At 36.5% G+C, this 19,292-nt stretch overlaps 1 protein-coding gene across 2 annotated transcripts in view; it reads left to right on the forward strand.

The window, feature by feature from the left end:
* mdga1 (MAM domain containing glycosylphosphatidylinositol anchor 1) overlaps positions 1-19,292 on the forward strand; it is a 190,600-nt gene that overhangs the window by 76,436 nt on the left and 94,872 nt on the right. For both annotated transcript variants that reach the window (XM_023953565.1, XM_023953566.1), the window contains exon 4: positions 4,428-4,602. In XM_023953565.1, coding sequence (XP_023809333.1) covers positions 4,428-4,602 — 175 coding nt within the window. The remainder of the gene's footprint in view (positions 1-4,427; positions 4,603-19,292) is intronic.

Genomic DNA, 19,292 nt, shown 5'->3' on the forward strand with positions numbered 1-19,292 from the left:
ATTACAAACTTTGAAAATGTATACATGAAATAACTGAAATTATTGCAGTAAGGTAGACAGGCTCTTACGTCACGTTTCAAACACAGAGATAGCGGCTTGAAATCACGAGGTTAGCTTCTTTATAAAGTTTGATCAGTTTAAATATTTACATGTAATTTATCCAATATTTAAAAAAAAAAAAAAACACTGTCTTACCTGCCAGATGAAGATAAATTCAAACTGTTGCGCGCGCCTCGAGGTTCTCCGGATTAATCTGCACGTTCACTTTGGGGGTAGTTGTGCTGCATTCAAGTGCGCTGGGAATTTGCAACTTTACTTCCCCTGCCATACTTAACAAAAACACACACTCGGGGTGTTTTTAGTATTAAAACTAATTATTTAGCCTTGTTGTTTTACATATTTTCCTGACATTATATAATATATATTTAAAAAAGTTCATTTTTAGAACAATATTTAAAAAAAGTTAAGTTTTGAATAATTTATTATGTTTTTAAATGAGGATAGTACTTGATTAATTTCAAGCATTACAGTCAAAGCGATACAAAAATTCATAGAGATTTATCAAACTCATTACAGAAATGATTAAATAAGTAAAATTTATTTTGTATTTCATCAAAGTCGTTATGCTTTTTATGTTCACTTGAGCTCATATTGTGAATTTTCTTGCAGTTACAAACTCTGAAGAAGTCCTGCACCTTTACCAAACTGGACAAAAAGCACGACCCTCAGGCCAATAATGTGTTTTTTAGAATTCTCCTTTGTACTGTTTTGTACTTAAAACCTATTTCATTGTGATGACACTTTGTATGCTGCAGACATGTATCATATTAAAGATTGTTGTTTTCACAGCTGTCTTGTTTCTCTTTAAACTTGCCTCATGTTACAAGAAGTAATCAGGCCAGTATATTTTTTTTACAATGTAGTTACTTTACCCTTACCAACAGGTTAGCATTGTCTCATGTGGTGAGGTCAGAAGACCAAGTGTGTTCATGTACACTGTACGGGAAGGTAATAAGTGGCATTTACTACTGAAAGTACCATGTAATAGAGTGGAAATAGGTCTGACTTTCTTTTACAGTACAGTTTCATTGTACTTAAGGGGTAAGTACCAAGTACTATTCAAGTGAACATACCCGGTATTTAGTAATGAAAGTACCATGTAGTTGAGTGGAAATAGGGCTGACTTTCTTTTACAGTTACAGTTTCACTGTACTTAAGGGGTAAGTACCAAGTACTATTCAAGTGAACATACCCAGTATTTAGTAAGGAAAGTACCATGTAGTTGAGTGGAAATAGGGCTGACTTTCTTTTACAGTTACAGTTTCACTGTACTTAAGGGGTAGTTTCTGTGGTAAATTCATGGTAAATACCATGAAACGTGCAGCGAGTGCAGACCTAAAGGTCAAGGTACTTTATTTGTACTTACCTTGTTCTTACATGTGGTAAGTACCATAAAAGACACCTTTGCACAACATGTAAATACCCAGTAAGAATATTATAAATACCCAGTATGTACCACATAGGTATGAACCAAATAGTACCATATAAATACACAGTAAGTACAATGTAAGTACAGAGTAGACACAAAAAGTACCATGTAAGTACCCAGTAAAGTACCATAGAAAGTACCATGTAAACACACTGTAAGTACCCAGTAAATTCCATAAAAAGTACCATGTAAGTACCCTGAAAGTACCCAGTAGTTACACTATAAGTACCATGTAAATACCACTTAAGTACACTGTAAGTACTGTACTGTAAAAGAAAGCGTTACCCAATATTCTAATGAGGAGTAGCATGTTTTTTTCTACATACGTTCCCATTTCTTGTTGTAATACCTGTTTCCCAGACGGCATGCACTTTCCCAGTTGCACACAAAAACTGTAAAAAAAAAGAAAAAAACTTTACGTTTCAAGTCAAGCTGAATCTTTAGAGACATGTAGCCCCCCCCCCCCCCCCCGCCCCCTCTGTGCTTTGCACCCCCAACACAGACAGAGGAGCTGTTATCTGGAAAGTGTCTTACTCAACAAATGTGCTTTCATCTGCAAGTGTTTGGTTTTCTTGGTCTTTGCAAAAAAAAATTAAGCCAAAAAATGTTGAGTGAGGGACAGAAAAACCATCTTTCAGATATTCAGTCTGCCAAGACCTGAGCAGAGAAAAAGAAAGCAGCGTCAGTCGTTCAGTGAGGAGAGAAGTATGGAAGGAGAGTGAAGGAGGTCAGAGAAAGGGAGCGCAGGTGACAGTATTAAGCTCCTTGTGTCACAGTGAGATAAAGGTTCCTGTGCCGCCTGGCTGTCATCTGCATTGCACACAATCCACCCTTTATTCACCATATCGCCGCTCACTATTTTGCTTCATCTGCCACCCTGGTGGAGCAACTCCTAGTGTGCTGCACTCCTTCCCTGTCGTCACTCCGCTCCCAGGGATGCCGCATATATTATTCCCTCTCATTTTCTGATGTTTTTGTTCTTACAACCTGAAAAGAAAAGAAAACAACAAACTCTTCTGTACACAGCTGCTATTTTCCTTACATGCAGGGTTGTTCTTTGTTATCCAGCCTTTTGCTTTTGACTGATATTTATCCTCACATTTTACCCTTACATAACCTAATCCTTACTCATATTATCATTTTTGTATGACATATTGCTTCTTAACCCCCCCCCCCCCCCCCCCCCCATATTTTCATATAGTGAAACAAACCATACAGTTTTTTTTAAATTATTCTTCCTCCTTTTCCACTGTTCCGAAATAGTATTTTTTTAAATCCTAAATCTGCTAAAAAAAGAAAAAGAACTGTGCCTAATTTGTGTCAACTCTAATAGGTTGAATGACTGTTGCTCTTATATAGCTCCTTTTAGGGTTTAACACATCCTATCTTATCCATATTCGCGCGCACACACACACACATGAATATAAACTGGAGTCAATAAAGCGTAAAGAGACAGGGCTCAGTTCATTGCTCACCTTGGCTGGTTTGATCAATGGCAGGGTGCCTCTTCCAAATCCTTCCCTCAAACAGATCTGAATAAACAGACAGAGAGCATATACACAAGCACTGATAATCCGCTAATCCATTCAACCTGTTCTCTGATCAACACACACCATCAAATGCATGCAGAAAAAAAAAAGGTTTTGCACTGATACTGTGTACATATCCAGCAACACAAGCAAGGAAGCGTGCATAAAAACAGGGAATGCACTCTAACTTTTGCACACGCACAAATGTTATCTGGAATGTTTCCCTATTATCCTCTGTGACCTCCTTGGAGGGGCATTGTTGATAGTCTTGTTGATGTTGATAAGAGACAGAGGGGTTAATAGGGATTAATAGAGTATACACAAGAGTCATGGAGAGAATGGTACACAAAAACAGAGCTGAAATGTGTACAGCCTTTCATATGTTTATCTGAAGTGTATAGAAGTTGGGTTTAATCATTTGAGAGTATGACTGATGCTGTCTGCTGTGCAGCTTGCACACAACTTGATGAGATAAGCGTGAAGAAGCCTTATATTGTGTGTCAAAATCTTCCTGCTCTGAGTGGCAGGGACACTGGAGTACAGTACTGTCACATAAATCAGAATGCTTTTATTACCAAAAGCGTAATAAAGAATTGTATCTGTTTGACAATTTAATAACTCGCTACATCATTTTAAGTCTTGTCTGTCTCACTAATGTGTTGTCTTTATCTTTTTTTGCCACCTGAATCAATTAACAAGCTTTTTATCTTTCAACAAGCACTTACGTACCTGACTTATGATACACATGCATGTCATCTTAGGTTTAGAATAAACTATTTAAGGACCTATCAGCTTCATCAAGTCCTTTCTCACCCACAGTCTCTTCTTTGTCCTCTAAGTGAAAAACATGTTTTTTTTTTTTTTATTTATTTCCAACATTTTAGATAAAGCAATAAAAGCGTGTGTCGTGTTATATTTCTAAAGTCAGCAGAATAATTTTAATTGCAAAATATTTTTTCTTTTCTTTTATATTTTGGAAGTGATTGTTTAAAGATGAACACGTTTTGGTGCTTTGTTCTCATTGACTGTTCCTAAATTTTTTTTTTTGCGTTTTGAGTTAATGTATTGACTTTGTTCCTTTTACAGGATACATTTTTTTTGTATATGGAGCACTCGCTATTTAAGCTGCACGTTTTTTTTTTTTTTTTTTTTTTTTTTTTTTAAGAAAAGAGATCTCCAGCAGAAAGACACTCAAACTTTGAAGTTGTATGCATTTTGCAACAATGGCAGGGTACCTCTTCCAAATCCTTTATGTCTGTTTTTAGAAAGAGACACAAAAAAGCACAGCATCCCTAAACCATAGACGCATGCCATCTGAGGAAAAAGAAAACACTTAGGTGTAATATTATTCAATTCATTTTCTTAAAAATGTTTTTGACTTCTCTCTTCTCTTCCTTTGTCCTGTTTAGGTAAGGTGGACAAAGACAGCTGGAAGTGCTTCAGACAAGTTCCAGGAAACATCCATCTACAATGAGACACTGCGCATCGAGGGCATCCAGAGAGTGCAAGGGGGCCGCTACTACTGCAAAGCCGACAACGGGGTGGGGGTGGCTGCCATCAAGTCCATCCGCGTAGATGTGCAGTGTAAGTGGGCTGGGAGGCCAAGGAACAGAAAATGCTCCTTCCACTTAGAAACCACAGCTGACATTCACTGCAGCCATTCCCACTGTTGGACAGAGCAAAAATGGTCAGAAAGATTAAAAGATGAAAGACCGATTGGATTGATGAGGATATTTCAGGTGGGAATGGCTTCCAAGAGTATCTGATATATCATGGTGAAAAGGATTAAAAGCTTGATGGGGTCAGGATTAGGATCATATGGAGTTATATCATGAAAATACTGAAGGACAATTTAACACTTTCAAAAGGATCAGTTCAGTTGTAGTTGTTTGTGTGTTAATACAACAACTTTTAATATTTGAGGGTAAAAGAAAGAAAAAGAACCTTCTGACAGATACTCTTTGGAAAGTGAAGCCTGTGGAAAATACTCAGATTTCATAATAGTTAGTCCAGGCAGCACAGGCTCCCTAACTCACCTGTTCTCAACTAATCAATTTCATCATTTATTTAAAAAGCACTAATTAAGTTAAGTCAAATATCCTTAGTGCTTTCTTAAAGTCATGTAAGGCACTTCATACAAAAAAAAAATGCTTGTAAAATCACATTTTAAAGAGACATTAACCTGACATTATAAGCCTTCTTGACCTTCTTTTGTCTGGTTCTCTAGAGCTGTCGTTCTTTTATTGTGAAACAACAACAAGATTATATTAAAAGGCACTTTTGTCTTGGACCAGAACCAGCAATTTACCAGAGAGGCACTCCAGACTGAGGAGTTTTTAACCTAGCAGTGTCATCATTTGACACTTTGAGAATTCCAGAATTTACTGAAGGCAAATTGTATTTTGCATACAGACAGGATGGGGTGGACAACCTTGTCATTAAATATAATTAGCAGTTTTAATTTTTGCAAAAATGTGAAGGTTGTTTTTAAACTTTACCAGTTTTTGTCTCAAGAAATCATACTCTGCCCACATTGTGCACTATTCTACAGTTGAGAACAGTTTTGCGTTGTAGGGGTCCTATGCTGCTGCTTGTTTCACTGCCCCACTGTCCCTGTGAGTCAGGAGTCAGGTCTTCAGAGCTTGATTCACATGCGACCATACACTCAACACATCAATACAACCATGTGCTTTTATTTGAGTCCTTGTGCACTAAAATCCCCATCCTCTGATTATTAAGTAAATAATCCCCCCCTTCATTGATTCAATCGTGTTAATGGTGGATTTATAGAATAATAAAAAAAAAAGCTGGTTTTTCAAGGTCCTTGTAACTCGTTACTTTCTTTCATTGTCAAACTCATCTTTCTTTATGGTTTAATGCAGGACAACAACTTCCTTTTCAACCCTAACAAATGTATATACGCACTTACACACAAACTTGCTCCATTCTTGTCCCTTTGAGATTCATCACTTAGCCCTTCACCCTGCCTCAGCCTCTTAATATGGCTCTCTCTCCCACTCTCATTAAACCCACTCCCCCTTCTTTAGATAGAGTTAGTTCTCCTCTGGGATTAGCTTGGCCACTAGTGGGGAGATGGTAATTGCAGGGGGCTTGGTTGGTAAACAGGTTTCATTGTGAGTGTAGTTGTGACAGGAGCTGTGTGACGTTAAGCAGCTCTGACGGTCAATGCTTGTTCAATTCTTTTGTGCCGGTGCGGTGCTAGATGCAGTGTCGAAAAGCCATGCTTCTTTAATAGAGTGTCTTTAGCCCGGAATGATGGAACAATTAGCCCAGGAAAAAGAGGGAAACAAGATTTATTTTGTGGCGATTGTGCTGGGGATTAATTTAATGTCACATTATCAGATTATTTCCTGCATTATTTAAAGTTGTGCTGAAATAGGGTAATTTGATTAGTTAGATTTTAAGTTAATTGTCAGTAGCTTTTGAAGAGTGACTGTAGGGATGATGTTTGCTATTTTTAAATCAAAATTAAATGTCTGATATAGACACCAAAGCCAACATATCCGGTGAAACAAAAATGGCGATCAATATCAGCGCTGTCCACCCGTACATGGATCTGTTTGTCTAGAAGTGGATGCATCAGAATGGAGCTGAGCAGAGAGTTATTGAGGTCACGTTAGCATAAGGGCAATGGGTGTGACCACCACACAAGTATAATAGAAAAACATCAAAGAAAAGGACAATTATATTTAAAAAAAAAATGGAAAAGCAATTTGAAATTTACTGTTAGGAAGTTAAAGTTCAGAAAACAATTTAGAACTGTTCCAACCATTTGGGGAAATATTTTGGCACCTAAAACTCTTTGTTAATTCACAAATTCAGAGTTATCCAGGGAGAGAACGTCATAGGAAAATAAACAAAGGGAACTGAGCAAAACTCCAAAGCTGGCATCAAATAAACCATCCGTTTGATATCAGCCTCTGTCAGACTGTGATGATAATATTCATTTTTACTTTGTGTCTCAGAGGGTTTATTTATTTTCCTCCTGTTCTATAATCCCAGCTGTAATTTCACCAATTTTCCCAAAACAATGGCTTTAGAAAAAGTCATTGAAATTTCATGCTTTTATTAATGGTTTAAATTAGGGGGACTACTTTAACGGTTAAAGTTAGGTGCTACTTTCATCAAAATAAAATATCATTGTATTTTTTTTTTGTTTTTTTGTTGTATTTCTGGCTAAAGTAAACTGTCAAAATAACGGTTGGTTGTAAAATCCGACTCTAGACTTCCAAAGGTTTTGTCCAAAGACAACAAGAGACATCACAGATTAAATGTCAGCTGCAGGGCTGGCACATAAGGCGGTGAGAAAGACAGTATATTTTAGAGTACAAACACACACATACACAATGTGTGGATGTCGATGTAAAAATTAATGTACAGGTCAAAGGAAGAGTTTGACCTTTTTGTGGAAAAACTTTAGCAAGACACAAAAAGTGACGATTGATTACAGCAAAGTGAAGAGTAGTTTTGAGTCAGAAAGCAGCACTAAAATGTACTGGGAGAAAAATAGAAATTAGTTGACAGAGAAAATGGATGGAGGGAAAGAAAATAAGAAAAGGAAGCTAAATGCATAAAATGAAATTGAGGTAGTGATGATATCCAGTTTGGATGTATTCTGCAGGTCAGTTTCCAGACAAGAGGCAGAGGATGTTTCTGCCCACACAGAAGCTTCAGGTCCCTTTCTCTTGTCTTCTATTCACACTTTTTTTTTATCCCAGCTGCGTGAAATTGAAAGTCAGAGCTGCACTTTTTATTTTCCACCTCATATTCGCCTTTCTACCCTAATTTTTTTTTGCTTTTCATCTGCAGTAGGCTTCTTTTCTCCATATTTTTTACAAGCTTCTTTGTTCACGTCTTCGACATTCTTTCTTCTTTAAGCTGCATGCCTCATGTAAAAGTGCTGTTTCAGTGTTTGTTTGATTCTACACATGAATGAAGGGAATCAGCTGGGGTCCCAGCTGTGAGGCTCAAGCAAACACAGCAGTGTCTGGCTATAGGTCATCTACCTTGCATGGGGATTTAACAGTGTCTTTCATGAATGCAGGCAGGCGTGCAAGCAGTGCGCACATGCCACCTCGAATACATTTCTGTGCTGCACTCTCATCTTTAGAGTTAGGATTATCCCCAAAAACACAATAAAAATGTTTAGCATTAATTCATTGAAGAACTCCTTATATTTGATAGGTAAAAATCGAATTCCACCCAAATTTGTTTCACTTTTACAACATCTTACATTTTTGCACAAATTAAAACGTCAAGTGGGAGTGAGTCATGTTGAGACAAGAGAAAACAGAATTAAACGACGTCATCTGCTGTGCTTCTTCTCTAGGAATTCGGCATTGGGGGTAACTGGGAGTGAGGTAAATTATAGAACATCTGAAAGTGCTCTAATGGAAGATGCTTCACTTCCTAAAGTAGACAGTGAAAATGCATGGAAATTGGGGGTGTGATCATTTATTTTAAAAACAATTCAATTGATACAATAATTTCTGGTTCCTGATCTGATTCATGATTCATTCATTTTTTGCTGCCATCACGTGCGTGTTGTCTGCTGTGATGCGGTTGATCATTTTTATATTATAGTAAAATAAATCTACCGTACGTCTTTCCAAATGGTGTTTTCCAATACAGATTATTATTGACTTATTTAATTTTGCAACTTTTTTATATTGGTATAGTTTGATTCAATTTACAAATTGCCTCAGATCGATTTTGTTGGATCGTAAATGGATTAATCGATTAAGTTGATTAATTGTTACATCCCAATAGAAATGGAAATGAAATCAAGTAAGGCCTGGGAAGAAGAAAAAACTTGTATTGCTTTTAGAAATCGAATAAATTCATAATTTTAATATGTCTAAGGATAGGATTATTTAGCGAACATATTACCCAGACTAAGAACAATACATGGGGGAAAAAGGTAAATCTTTATACTGGGCTCCACCAGTCTTGTTACATTACATTACATTACATTACATTCCCTTTACCAGAGCTGAAAGCTGAAACTTTCTCCGCATTTGTTTTTTTGTTAAATGCATTTTGTAGTTTTCTTACTAAAACTTTTGTGTTAGGCATGTGGTTGGTTTTCCTGCAGTTTAAGGAACAAAAAAAGGAATTTCTATTTCCCGATTTGGGAGTATATTGTATTTTTCCTGTTTAAAGCAGCAGCTGGAAGTGAAGATGGGCTGTGAGAACTACCTCTTTCACTCCAGCATCCCCTCTTTTCCTCCCAGTAGGATCTTTATGGTGTTAACTTCAGCAGCCCTTATTTGCATACATGAACAGACGTATCAATGCATGTTCAACTTGGACACTTTGAGTATATTCATAAACATAAGCCTTTTAACACACATGCTCAGACTTCAAAGTGTGAGAGTGAGACGAACAGTATGGAAGAATGAGGAGGCGAGGGAGTGAATGATGGATGGAAACTGAAAAAGGAGCAAGGAAAATGAGTCAAGACTTTAAGGAGTGGAGCAAGGCACATTTTCAATATTCTGCTTTGAACAGGAGGCAAATACATCAAAAGTCACTCCTATATCCCCACATCCTTTCTCATTCTCTCTTATTCTTTTATACTATTTCTTCTCTCTTTTTCATTTCACCCAACAAAAATGTATCTTTCTTTTTTACTTTTTTATTCTTCACATTGTCTTTTCATTTGAGTACTCTGAACCAAGGTTGTAAATCATGTATCAATCCAGAAAGTATTTACTTATTAAACATAGGATGGTTTAAATAAATAAGGTGGTAAAAAGGTTGGTTTCCTGTAAATCACAGTTTTTCTCTCTTCTCTGAGAAAGTATACAGCAGGATGGGTACATCTCCCTGGTCATTAATACGCCGCCTCTTAAGGCCCGTACACACCGGGACGAATATTCGCCAGGCGTTATTCGCCAGCGTTTTTCGCCACGTTTTTTGTGTTCACACCCAGGCGATTTTCGCTGACGATGAGTGGAGTGAACATGCAATTTCATTCCCTGACATTAGATGGCGCTTAATGTAAAACAGAAATACTCCTGTACACAAGGTGGCGCTGCGCAACTTTACGCTTCTTAAAGTCGCTTTTCACTCAGAAGAAGAGAGCAAGTTTTTACACGCTTGTCAGAATCAAACAAAGAAAACATGAATATTTCAAGCACCAGTAGCTCCAACTGGTGCTTGGTTCGGGGATGTTTTAGAATGTCCGTCATTATTGCTTCGCGGCTGTGTAGACGCTACTTGGCGACTATCTTCTTCGCTGGTATGTGTGCTCAGCAAGGCAGTTTTGTGTTTGAGCGCCCCCAAGTTGTGTTTTACTGTAACTTCAGAAGCTCCAGACACGTGAGCAAAAGCGCCGTTCTCATTGGTCGAGTAGATTTCGACGCGACGCGTCGAAAAAAAAAAACGAACCCGAGGCGTTTTTTTTTTTTGACGCTTTAACGCCTGGCGTTTTTTCGCGTCGGTGTGCACACTCTCATTGGGGCCCTTTGTTTAGTCACGAGGCGTTAAACGTCGGCGAAAATCGCCGGCGAAATTCGTCCCGGTGTGAACAGGCCTTTAAGCTGGTTTCACTAATGGACCCCACTCAACACACTGCCCACACACAAGCCATTACTACAAACGACACAGCTTACCAATGACCTGACATTCTGGCCACTGAGGCAGTGGGGCAGTGAGCAGGCGGGTTTAACTTTCAGGAGCCTCTACTGATGGGATGGACTTGGTTCAGAAACCCAGCATGGTTTAATCAGGAAAAATGGTCAATCCGTTAAAAAACAAATTATATCCTCAGATAAATTGTAGACGTCCATGATTTTTACTTCGACAACAGGACAAGGTAAGTGCAGATGTGATGGTGGTTATACGTTTTAAAGTGAATGACAACTATGGTGTTTCCTTTGCAGAAATGTTAAAAAAAGCTGATATTTTGTTGATTGCTTTTATTTTTCTTCCATGTGTCCAATAATTATTATAAAGACCATTTGACTTTTCTTTTTTTTTTAGGTGGACACATTAAGTGTACTGTTTTGTGTTCCCAAACATATGTACATAAGGAGTGTACATGGGGACATGTACATGTTAAGAATTTAAACTTCAGACTTTAACTTAGGACAATTTATTTTCTTCTTAATTCCATTATTGATAAAAATCCAATTCAAATGCAATTTCTTAGAAGCAGTCCAGTTAAAAACTGCATTAAGGAAACATTTGCACAAATTAGCAAGTATGTATAGTATATGTATGCCAAATAATAAATAAATATTCACCAATTCACTAAATATTTTAGTTGGAGTGTAAATGCAAATAAGGAAAAAACAGGTCATTTTCATTCACACTAAAAAAGGTTTTAGTTGTAATAAGAACAAGCAAAAACATTTTTAATTCAAACAATTCAACAGAATTTTCATCTGTTGCTTGAGATTTCACAAGCAAATATATAAAAAATAAAGGGCTTTTACACGTTTAAGCTATACTGAGAAAAAACAAATCAGTTTTTGTTGATTTTCTTGATCAGTTGAGCCACTGAACATTTCAAATTTATGTGACTTTGACATTGACAGTCAATGGGAGGACATAATGTATGTAGTTTCCTTATACACTATATATATATATATATATATATATATATATATATATATATATATATATATATATATATATATATATATATATATATATATATTAGTTAAAAAAAATTACTTGTTACCACTCAGTAACCTATTCAGACCAATCCACGTTGCACCAGGTGCTCGTTACTGTCAGATGACACTTTTTGATCACAAGGTGTGGTCAGTTTTAAGGTGGCTCCAGCCCCGAATGAAACAAAATTAATATGCAGCAGAACTGGATTTAATAGATTGGAAAATAAAGGGAAAAAAAAACAGCACAAACAGAAGTTGACTCCTCACATTCTTACAGGGAGAAACAGTAAACTAGACAACCAAGAAAGACGGGGGAAGAAGCAGTGAAAAAAAAAGAACCATTGACCTTTCTGTGAATTTAAGGTTAAAAAAAAGATGGTGAATCATTGGGCCACCTCTTTGCTGTTTCAGTCACACAACATGGCAAAGGTTACACAAACTTTCTGCCCTTTACTGCTGTCTTCTTTCACATCTCTTCACTGTTTTTTTCCTTCTTTTCCAGTCCAGGCCTGTTTTACTGTTTTTTTTTTTTTACTTTGTCTTTATGACTCTAGCTCACTTCCAGTTTTTCTGTTTGTTCATGTGTCTTTGTCAATGTCTCAATCTGTTTGTGTTTTCTCACAAGATTACATTCTCTGTTGTAGTAATGTCTTCACTTTTCCTATAACAGTTCAATCTCACGTCTGCTGCTTTTATCTATTTTCTCACCCAAGAACAAGTGTTTTCCTCACTTGCAATGGACTCTTATTGAAGCAAGATATTTTAACCTGGAGTTTATGCTTTAACTTAAAAAAATCTCACATCCTATTACATGATATTAACCTGTATAACACATTTGCTACAAGTGGAAATGTACTGGATCAAGTCAGTTCATGCTGACCTGAAACATTAAGATGGTAAAAGTGAGATTTGGTTCCAATTGGTAAATAAATTACAAAAATAAAATTATAATAGAGAAGGAAAAAAGAAACATTTATTTTAAATGTTTGTATTGCAGCTAACTATTTAATACATTGGGAAAAATAATGAAACATAAGTTTAATCACACCATATTTGCAGAGAGGTACCAACCGGTTAAAGATTAAATTAAATTCAGGTTAGAAAAACAAAATACACACTGACATTTTAATTTCTTTATTTAACCAAACCCTCTTTAACCTCTTTATAATGAGCACTCCTGGTACTGAGGGCACTGGAGAAATAAAAAATTCAAATCAGCTATTAGCTTCGAAAGCATAATGAAATATGGACAAGCACAGTGCCAAATGAATTTCTTCTGTTGCAACGCCCTCCTACTTTATGAAACACAGTTGCAGCAAAAAAATGAGTAAAAATATATTAAAAAAGAAAGAGATGTTACAGAATACCATCACAACTAAAGCTTGGTGTTTGCTGAAAGCTGAGAATGTGTCAGTTCAACAATGACGTCAGATATTTAAGGTAATAGGCGGCTGAAAAAACAATTCTTTGACTTGTGGTTTGAAAGACATGTCAGTCAATGTTTTCAATTTAGGATTGGCCAAACGATAATAAAGTAAATCTTTAGCAGCACCAGAGGGGATGCATTTACTTCAGAATACCAGACTGAAACATTACTGCTTTTCAAGAGAATTTCTCATCCAAGGAGGACATTCAGGAACCAGAATAAGATCTCGATTACACCCACAACATCCTTTGTTACAACATCAACATCCACTGTACAATAGCAGGTAGGAGTCTTCAGTTGATTTGTCCTTCTTCTGTTACTCGCCATTGTCAACTTATTTTTAAAGAAAATCATTTTCTTTTGTTGAAAGAGGAGACCTAAAATAGACCAGGAAAGATTCCTCTTTTTTTTTCTTTCTAAATCAGATTGACAATTCTTTCAATGATGAAATAGCCACTTACTTTCAAAGTTGGAAGTCACGTGGGTAGATTTGGAGCAGACTGAAGGTCTGTGCCCTAAATTAATGACTGATGTATCAATTATTTATTTTGTGGGTAATAGCAACAAAATGTGCACAGGGAACGTTTGATCACATAAATGTATTGTTTGGTACTTTAACCCTTTCACACTGGAGATGTTTTGACTACCATAACTCTTTGACCATTTATGCAATTGACAGAATTCCAAAGGATTCTGACGCAGAGAAAAGCAGCTTTTGTTATATACTGACTGCTTTTCTCTGCATCAATATCAGCTGATTTACATTGACAGCATAAGCACTTCACTACTGTAAAGTGTTACGTATCAGTGCCAAGCTGCTTTTCTCCACTTCAGAATCCGCTGGAATTGCATTAATTGTGTAAACGGTTGAAGAGTAACGGTAGTTGAAAGAATGTCAATACTGGAGCTAAAGCTCCGATGTTAAAGGGTTACAGCTAACAAAAACAAGCCATAGCTGTCAAAATGGATCTAAACACTCTTCCAAAATAAAAATAAAAATGAATTCTTCACAGCAAACTACGTTTCTGTCCTTCCTTTAGCATGAAATCTGTGTTATCGACAGAGTTCAATGCTTCAGTCCAAGCCCACAATGCCAGTCAAGTTTCTGTCCATGATCAGGCTCTATGATAAGTCTTTAAGATCTACCTGGATTTCTTCCTCAGTCCTCATTCTGACAGTATCATGTCTGTGTTTCTTTGTTGTTCAGAATCACCAATTAGGAACTGATCCATCTACCTTGGTCAATATATGTTTACACTCCAACCTCTCCTGGATTTTGGAGTCTCTGGTTCCCAGAGAGCCAGAGAGAAGTTTATCTGTCATTACCACCATCTGTCATTACCACCATTATCTTTACAAGACATTATATATTACTTGAAACTAAACACATTTATGCATCAAAATATAGTCTGAAGGTCTGCTAAAGTCAAAATAAATTGTCAGAATAGATGAAGAAATGCAACTGGTAATGCAACTTTCAAAATGCTTCTGGCAAGCTGATCTATGAACTTCAAAATCTGATGATCGATTGTAAGATTCACACTAGACTATACACCAGTTTTACTGAAAATCATCCAAAATGGCAAAAAAGCATCCAGTGAGCGACAGTTTTCTGGGTAAAATGCTTTTTGAAGGCAGAGAAGAATCAAAGAAGGGAAAGATGTCTAACAGAAATACAGCATTAACCAAAATTACCTTTTGTTACAAGCCTGCTTAAAAGCATCTTTCAAAGAACATGCCAATCCATAATTCAGGGGATCACAATCACTTCCATTTTTTTTTCAGCGAAAAAGAGAAAATGGACGATACAGCAGGCGTGAGCTCCTCAAAACCAAAAAGGTTGAATGTTGTCCAATCTAATGAGTTGACATGTTTTGCAATGCTTGAATATTCCATCTGTAATTAAAATCAGCTCCAGCAGTAGATGAAGAAGCTGTGCCTATTTAAAAAAAAAAAGTATTTAGCATTATCTGAAATCTTATACAGAATTATAGATAATTGAGTTGCATCTTTGTGCGTTTACATTTCCAGAGTGGACTTTTACGGTCAGTCAAATCTAAAATAAAGTAATTTGATTATTCTCCACCAAAATAAAAGCTCCTCTAGTCATTTGAAAATAAATCTGTAGTGTCTTTTGTTTTGACAAAAAAGTGGTTATACATCAAATATTGATGTATTTACTGTATTTATTTAACTTTAAGGTTTTTTTTTCATATCTACTTTTTGAAAAAATCCTTTTTTGGCTCAGTAAGAAGATGGTATCAAGCTCAATAGCTAATAATATTGTTTTCCACTTCAGTTTAAATTAGAGTACATAATTATTCAAATTTAGAAATAGACAAAAATGGGTTTGCTTAAAAAGCACATTGATGGTAATCTTTTAAAATTAAGCAGAATTTTAAGCATAAGAACCATGTTGACATAAAATGTGTGAAAATGAGTCTAATGAAGGATGTGTAATTCTAAAAGTAAAGCATGTAAACTGTGGAACGTTAGGCAAGTTCAAATAAAATGATAGAAATCGTGATGTTTACATCTTTAAACCAACTTGAAGCTGACATCATTGAAAGAAAAATAGTGAACAGTGATCCAAAATATTTCTCTTTGTCTGCATCAGGTGCTAATTTGATGCATTTCAATTACAGTTTGGTCAACACATTTTCACTCCCATCTCAAAATATACGGACACACTGGCAGGAAACCCTCTCTGTCACATTTTGACGCTTTGGGTGAGCCCCAACTCCTTGTTTTGCGACGTCCTGCCTGCTCCCATTAAATGAGTTTGGTAAAGTATTCACAGATCAGCAAATTATGCATTCAAATTTTTTGGTTTAATTTGATTTTAGGCAGTCTATCAGTCGAAATGAGAAAGGTTTCACCTAAAAATAGTTCATTGTTTGTCACAGTGCCATTCAACTGATGGAAACAAAAGGCCATCTGTCATGCTTATGGACATCTTTTGGTGCTTTTACTCAGAACTGTTTTGTCAGAATTACAGTTTTTTGGCAAAAACAAATGCTTGCCACAATTATATTTAACAAGCACTAAAACAAGGTTATTAATTTACACTTAATAGAACCCCTAGTGTGTTTTACTAGTCTAAATGCACATCTACTACTCATTGGACCAAAGAGCAGAAGCAAATGCGGAAAAAACAGCCCACTGTGGGAAGAAGCTGTATCACTTGAATATTTTCCTTTTTTTCATAAATACTTTATTTTATTAATGAAATACTCTAGACTAATGGTCTTTAACTTGTCAGACACTAATGATGACCTCATTTACTGCTCATCCAGACAGTCCTTGGGCATGCAGATCTTAGGAGGGAGGATGTGATTAAGCGTTTATAAAACCTTTCCCTTTAAGGTAAAAGTATTGCATGTGAACTCACAGACAAGTGGATTAGTGTCACCTTGATAAAGGAAACATACAGAAAAATCAAGGGAGACCATGGCAGCAGATAATAGCTTGTCTATGTTCTGGAGGGTATGTATCAACTAAACACGGAAAAGCACTTAAAAGTATCTCCCAAATCCTCTGATCAACCAGAAGAATGGAGTCTTTGAAAATGCCTACCTCAAAAGTATTAAGTGGGGATCATTCCTCGCATGAAAAATCTGTATTGACAGTTTTGTCATGTTACATGGACCACTATATTTAAGAACGAAGTTACTGTGGTTTTTTTATTTCAAATCTCTAGAGGTGCACCGTGGTACAGTGGTACAGTGGTTAGCGCTCTTGCCTCACAGAAAGAAGGCCCCTGGTTCAAGTCCTGGCCTTGGGACCTGAAATAGAACATCAATGGGGGACCTTTCTGTGTGGAGTTTGCATGTTCTCCCCGAGTATTCGTTTGTTTTCTCCGGAGACTCTGGCTTCTTCCCATCGTCCAAAAACATGCTTCATATGTTAATTGGTTACCTTAAATTGCACATGGGTGTGTGATTGTGGCTCTGCGGCAGACTGGCGACCCGTCCAGGGTGTCCTTTGTCTCCGCCCACAGGTGACCGGGATAGACTCCAGCAGCCCCATGACCCCGAAATGGAAACAACGGATTAATAAATCTCTAGAGAACCATGTTTAACTTGAATGCCTATGTGGTGGAAAAATGGTGTTCTTGTCTGAAAAACTAAACCTATATCTCGCAGCCTAAGCTTAAAAAAAGCTGTAAACCAACTTCAACACTGACATGAAAGAAAGTCGCACCTTTTCGATAGCAGGAACAGTAAATGACAATTTTTTTTAAAGTCTCAAAATACTAAATGTACAAACAAATATTATTGCTGCTGAATTTTTTTATGAAAAGGTCAAAACGATTTTGAAACAATTTAAGTAACATAAAAATATATGTACATGTTGCTCTTTTAGTTTTTCCACCAATGAGCTGTTTTTCTTTAAATTAGCTAAAAAAACATTTTTCATTTTTCAAGTTTCTTGAGTTTTTCTGGAGGACAACTTATATAAATGGAAAAAACACTGCATTTTGACATTTATTTATACTATTTCTCCTTTTTCTGTTAGAGATAAAAGTTGAGGGTGACGTGTCAGATTAGTGGGTATATTTACTGTTGAATTTGTATCATTTAAATTTTTCTACCCAGCTCTTTATTTAGTTTTTAAATATTCAAAACAGTGGGAAAACGGACAGGATTTTAATCCAATTAAACCTGGGATGTGTAGTATTATGAACAGGTGATTTCAGAGACATCTGTGTGATGTGGGAAGTTTTGATATTTTAATATATTAAGTGTTTATATTCTCTCTTTTAGAATAATTTCTAGTGAGCCTGACGGATGGGCAGATGGAGGTGATGAAAACAAAACCACAATCAGTCTTTCATTTCTTCCCAGCAATATGTTTATTAATACCACAGTCAAGCCTTATTTTGTTTTGATATTCAGGCTTCTTCTAGTTGTGTAAGTTAAGTGTAAGTCAGAAATGATAAACACAAAAATCAGACACAGGTTGTACTGTTCACTTTCATCATCTCTTAAGTAGATATTTCTCTGTCAGGGCTAATTTATGGGTCAAAGTCCCACTCTGATCACCTTTTGATCTATTGTAAAAGCTTTGAGATATTTTATTATGATTGTGCCATTTTTAGCCAAAAAAAACAACTTGTGTCGTTTTCTAGGATAAAGTATCCTGCAGAGCAGCAGGAGTTTGTCAAAAATGTGCCTCCAAATTGTGGGCAAGACTGTTGGCGAGGAGTAAACCTAGCCCCACTTCCCATCATCCCTTTGTTTATTTGTTTACACAAACTCCCACTAGCTTGGCGAGCAATATCAGAGCTATCCAGCAGCACAGTTCTGAGGCAAATGTTGAGGAAAACATAGACGTACGTGGACCTATTTGTCTACAAGCGGATGCATCAGAATGGAGTTGCACATGGAGCTTGTGGCCTGCCATTGTGGCTTTTACGTCACACCTCCAAAGGCTTTTTTTGTCTGCTCCTGATTCACAACAATTTGAATAAAAAAATATTCAGAAAAGTAGTTTTAATCTTAATTGAATATTATATATGTAGAAACTAACTTGAAAAAGTAGAACATTAAGGGGGTTGAAATGTTTTGTTTTATGTTCAAGCATGTTGACAATATGTGGTCTTAATAGAATAAGTATAAACACATAAATAAATCCAAATAACAGAAAAGCTCTATTGCCATCTCCACTTCATCAAATCAAATCAAATCAAATCAACCTTTATTTATATAGCACTTTTTCGACAACAGATGTCACTCAAAGTGCTGTGCATAAAATACAATAAAATTTAAAAACAAGATGACAGACAAACCGTGCGACAACCCCCCCCCCCCCCCCCGCAAAAAAACACACACACACACACCCACACACACACACATCAATAAACAAATAAATAAATAAATAAAAAAGTGATAGAATGATAGAATGTAGAGACCTGGCTTTGTCCTGAGGTGGGAAAACGATAGTTTGGGGACATGTCCACACCAGCGACCCCCCACCCCAAGTTCACGGAGTACACCACCACAGAACCCCCCAGATCCGATCAAAAGAGTCAGACCCAGGAGATCCCACTGCAGCGACCCCGCTCACTGAGAAGGGTCAGTCACTGATGTGGAGGATCCCTCAGAGGGAAACACTGGAGTGTAATAAAATGTAAAAGGAATAAAATTAAAATATATATAAAACATGGACAAAGAACAAATAATTACATAAACCTTAATAGG

This window comes from Oryzias latipes, chromosome 3 (assembly GCF_002234675.1).
Source record: "Oryzias latipes chromosome 3, ASM223467v1".
Classification (NCBI taxonomy): Eukaryota; Metazoa; Chordata; class Actinopteri; order Beloniformes; family Adrianichthyidae; genus Oryzias; species Oryzias latipes.